This window comes from Dipteris shenzhenensis, chromosome 26, assembly GCF_047967505.1.
Source record: "Dipteris shenzhenensis isolate YYH24624 ecotype China chromosome 26, Dip_SZ_1.0, whole genome shotgun sequence".
NCBI classification, from domain to species: Eukaryota; Viridiplantae; Streptophyta; class Polypodiopsida; order Gleicheniales; family Dipteridaceae; genus Dipteris; species Dipteris shenzhenensis.
The window spans coordinates 28,345,679-28,350,208 of NC_141621.1; the positions used below are offsets into that span (position 1 = coordinate 28,345,679).

The following is a 4,530-nucleotide window of genomic DNA, read 5'->3' on the forward strand; positions in this document are numbered from 1 at the left end:
ACCTTACCGTCAACTCTAGTAACACTCGGGAAAAAGTCATCGCGGCAGTAAAACCTACTTTGACTGGCCCTTGATGGCCAAGAAAGTGCTCCGATCACACTTTCCTTGTTGAGAAGCCGCAAGAAAAGCAGCTTGTGACCTTTTATCGCTCGTCGCATTCACATGGCTTCCCTTTTGAGACAGTGCTTCTGGAGCACTTTCTCGGGACTTTCCCTCCAACCAAAATACTATAGAATATGTGGTTTCTGCAAGTAATGCAACTACTAGTGATAATACAACTATATGAATGTAGAGTTATAATCAAGAACAATTGGAGGCTACTTAAGGGTGGTTTCACAAATGGTTGCCCACAAGGCCCTAGACAAGCACTCTACCAATGAAAAAATGTAAAAAAAGTTAAAAGGGCGATGCCCATTTCACATTTAGGCAGATACATTCTTTGAAAAAGGTGACATGGCGGTAGTTGAGTTAGGCCCGCCTTGGGGGGCATCAAAAGCTCTCCCATGAAGTTGGGTGGATGGGAGACCCATGCATGTTTCTAGCGAAAAATTCACAAATGAAAGGACTTTCAACCTAATGCCACTCGTTCTAAATACTTTAGCTTTACCACTTAACAACCATAACATTGGTGTAAAGCTCACATCCATTATATATCTAAATATCTTCCTGCCGTTTGTAAATTGAAGTCCACTTTACTAATTGAAACAACGCGAGATGTTTGTGAATCCAGCCTAAGCAGATTGGTTAATCAAGTTGACCTTTAATAATTTCCTTAGCAAGGCCACCACGTGGCGCATTGTAGGGCGATCCTTGGGGTCTGGGCTGGCACAAAGTAAGGCTATGTGTAGGAGCCCTGCTATCTCCTCACGTTTGTGGCTGTTGGATTCTGCAAGCAATGCTTCGTCTACAAGGAACTCGATATTGTCATGGATAATATGCTGTTGTGCCCATGTTACAAGGCTCACGCCTTGCGAGAAGAAGGAAGACGTTGGAGATTTCGCCGTCACTATCTCCAGGACTAGAACTCCATAGCTATAAACATCACCTTGCATGGTCACCCTCGAGCTACTGGCGTACTCTGGCCATCAAAATCAAGATGCATCATCATAATGTAAACAGAATTGTTGATGAACACGAAAAGGATGATTCTGTGGAGGAGTATACTACCTGGAGCTGCATATCCGATGCTCCCCCTGAACCTGGAGACGGATGCAAAGTCGGCTCCCATATTGCTCACTAGCCTTGCAATGCCAAAATCAGCTACCTTTGCTACAAGCTCGTCAGTAAGAAGAATATTGCTTGGTTTGATATCGCAGTGGATAACTGCTTGCGGGCTGTCATGGTGTAGATATTCCAGACCTAGGGCCACATCCAGAGCAATAGTTAACCTTTCTTCCCATCGCAGGACTTCTTCAGAGGACCTGTGAAGCTGCAGCTTCTTCTCCAAGCTGCCCTGTGGCATATACTGGAGCACAATGGCTTTGATATTCAAATTCGAGCAAACGCTCAGAACCTTGACAATGTTGCGGTGCCGAAGTTGGGATAACGCCCAGCATTCCGCAAGGAAGAGTTGTTCAGCTTCTTCGCCTCCCTCCAAGTCTAGAACCTTGACAGCTACAGTCTTCCCTGTTTCTGCAAGACAGCCTTTGTATACGGTGCTCAGATTGCCTCTTCCTAATAAGTTGTTGACGCTGTACCCATCTGTGGCAATTCGCAAATCACTTGCACTTATCTTCATGTACTGCTCGCCAAGTTCGACTGCCGAAGAAACTCCTCCATCTGTAGAAGTACGTCTTTTGGGGAGATACTTGTACAGCCACCAAAACCATCCCCAAACAGAAACGGCCAGCGCCACTAGCACAGCTCCCACAGAACCAATGATCTCAGCTATTTTACGTTGGCCGTTACCGGAGGCAGGGCGGCCTGAAGTAGAAACATTAACGGAATGAGCTTTGCAAGCCTCATGCACGACGTTCCCACATAGACCTGGGTTCCCGTTAAGATGCACAGCTGTGGAATTGAGGAAAACCCCCGAGTCAGGAACTTCTCCTTGTAACCGATTGTTTGACAAGTTCAGATACATTAGGCTTGACAAGTTTGCCAACGAAGATGGAATGGATCCGGATAAATCGTTACTTGCGAGGCTAAGTTGTTGCAGAGTATGGAGGTTACCGAACATGTTGTAAGGGATGCTACCATTAAGGTGGTTGCGAGAGAGATCAAGCATGAGCAGGCTTAAGCATCCCCCAAGGGCAGCAGGAATATTTCCAGACAAATTGTTCCCCGCCAAGGACATATATTGGACCCCTGTCAAGCGACCCAACTCAGCTGGTATAGAACCCGTAAGTCTGTTGCCATTGACAGCCAGATTGTTCCAGATCGAGTGGAGGTTGCCGAGGGATGGAGGGATGCTTCCGGTGAGCTCGTTAAAGGAAAGATCAAGATCCAAGAGAGAGCCGCAATCGCTTAAGCTGGCGGGAATTTGACCCGTCAATGCGTTGCGGTAAAGATAGAGGTATTGAAGATGTAAGCCCAGATGCTGGCAAAGACTGTCAGGAATGCCTCCGGTGAGGAAATTCCTGCCCAATGACATCTGACCGACGTTGGTGCAGTTCCATATCTCGTGTGGGATGGTACCTGTGAACATGTTCCCTTCGAGATCCAGATCCTGAAGTAGACCAAGGTTTCCGATAGATGATGGAATCGTGTTACTTAGGGAGCTATTGTATACGGAGAGGCCAATAAGAGAAGTGAGATTTCCAACCTCTTGAGGCAAACTCCCTGTGAGTCTGTTCAAGCCCTGAAGAAGTAGCAGAGATAGAGAGGTGAGCTGACCGATGCTTCTAGGCACACTACGAGTAATGCCGGGGTTAAAGGACAAATCTAGGATAGATAATAGGGAGCAATTACCAAGCGAGGAAGGAATTGGGCCTGTGAGGTTATTCTGGAAGAGCTTAAGTTGTGTGAGACTCTGTAACTTTCCTAGAGCCGCTGGGATTGGACCTCCAAGCAGATTTTCTGCAAGAAACACATATTCCAAGTTGGAACAGTTGGTCAAGCTTGAAGGTATACTTCCCATGAACAGATTTTGGGCAAGATTAAGTATGCGTAATCTTCCTAGAGCTCCGAAAGACGACGGAATATGGCCGTCAAGGTTGTTGAGCATGACACCCAGCCCCAAGAGCTGGGTGCAGTTAGCAATCGCCTCCGGAATCGGCCCGGACAATCCGTTGAATGATAGATCCAGCTGCTGGAGACTTCTCAGCAAGCCTAGGTCCGAAGGTATAATACCAGTAAGATTGTTGGCAGAAAGATCGAGGAGCTGGAGATTGCTGCAGTTAGCCAGCGAGGGGGGGATGCTCCCAGAGAGAGAGTTGTTCGCGAGCACAAGGATACGCAAGCTACTCCCGAGGAGGCCAAACTGGGAGGGAATGGGACCTAGAAGCGTATTGTAGCTGAGGTCCAAGAGCTGCAGAGAGGGGCAGGAGGTGAACTGGGAGGGAATGGTGAGGGTGAGGTGATTACGAGAAAGGTTGAGGGAGGTGAGGGAGGGGACGAGGGGACAAAGCGAGGGCGAAATGGAGCCAGCCAGGGATGCGTTAGGGAGGTTGAGGTGGAGAGGGAGGTGGTGGAGGGGGGAGCAAAGAAGACCGTTCCAGGTGCAGAAGTTGGGGTGGAGGGTGGTGTTCCAGGAAGAGAGGATGGAGAGGGGGTCAGAGGTGATGCTGGCTTTGAAAGCGAGCAAGCCCTCGAGCACTTGCTCCTGCTCCTGCTCCAGCTGCACCATAACAGCAGCCTGTGGAGTGATAACCAAGAGGAGAAGCATGGCTCGGAAGGCTGCCATAATCCTATCAACCTGCACGGGACGTAACGCACTTACCACTATATATAACATCGCCGCTCTGATTATCACCCTTGCAAACGTCAATTTTCTCACCCACTAGAGCGGCCACAAAAGATTGTCAACATGTGGCATACTACTAGCCCACCATTGCCCTTGGTATTATTCTGAGATGAATTTCATTCATGTGGCCCCCCTAGTCAAAGAAGGAGAGAAAGAATGAAAAAGAACACGGCAACTTATTTGGTCATGTGTGAAATACATATGTTTGGCTATGTGTGAATCTTATCTTAGTTTCCTCTTTAAATTTTGAAAGGGGGCGGACATCTTTGAAGCCTATGAAAAAGAAGATGGCAACTTATTTGGTTGAAAAATCATAGAAAACTTTAAAAACAAGGTGAATGATATTCAATCATTCATAAGGCCTGCCCAAGATAAAAAAAGTAAACTAAAAGGAATCCACTGAAAATGGTGTGAAGGAAGAGGAGACAAAGGGGGGAGAGAGAGAGAGAGAGAGAGAGAGAGAGAGAGAGAGAGAGAGAGAGAGAGAAGGGGGGGGGGGTGGGAGAAAAGGTGGAGATCATTTGTAAGAAGACTTGAGGAGATAAAAGAAAGGAAGAAAGAGAAAGAGAGAGAGAGAGAGAGAGAGAGAGAGAGAGAGAGAGAGAGGGAGAGAAAGTCAACCACTT

At 47.4% G+C, this 4,530-nt stretch overlaps 1 protein-coding gene across 1 annotated transcript; it reads right to left on the bottom strand.

Annotated features, from left to right (window-relative positions):
* Positions 1-660: 660 nt before the first annotated feature.
* On the bottom strand, positions 661-3,895 carry LOC147884914 (uncharacterized). The gene is made up of 2 exons (XM_087397232.1): positions 1,168-3,895; positions 661-1,078 (listed from the first exon to the last, which is right to left on the bottom strand). The coding sequence occupies exons 1-2, from the start codon at positions 3,893-3,895 to the stop codon at positions 732-734; spliced, it is 3,075 nt and encodes a 1,024-aa protein (XP_087253358.1). The 3' UTR covers positions 661-731.
* Between the last annotated feature and the right edge of the window lie 635 nt (positions 3,896-4,530).

What these genes read in the sequence shown, in the direction of transcription:
- LOC147884914 (XM_087397232.1), bottom strand. Translation starts at nt 3,895, where the DNA reads ATGTTATATATAGTGGTAAGTGCGTTACGTCCCGTGCAGGTTGATAGG. An exon ending in CATCGGATATGCAGCTCCAG is followed by an intron (nt 1,079 to 1,167) that starts GTAGTATACTCC and finishes TTTGATGGCCAG; the next exon opens with AGTACGCCAGTAGCTCGAGG.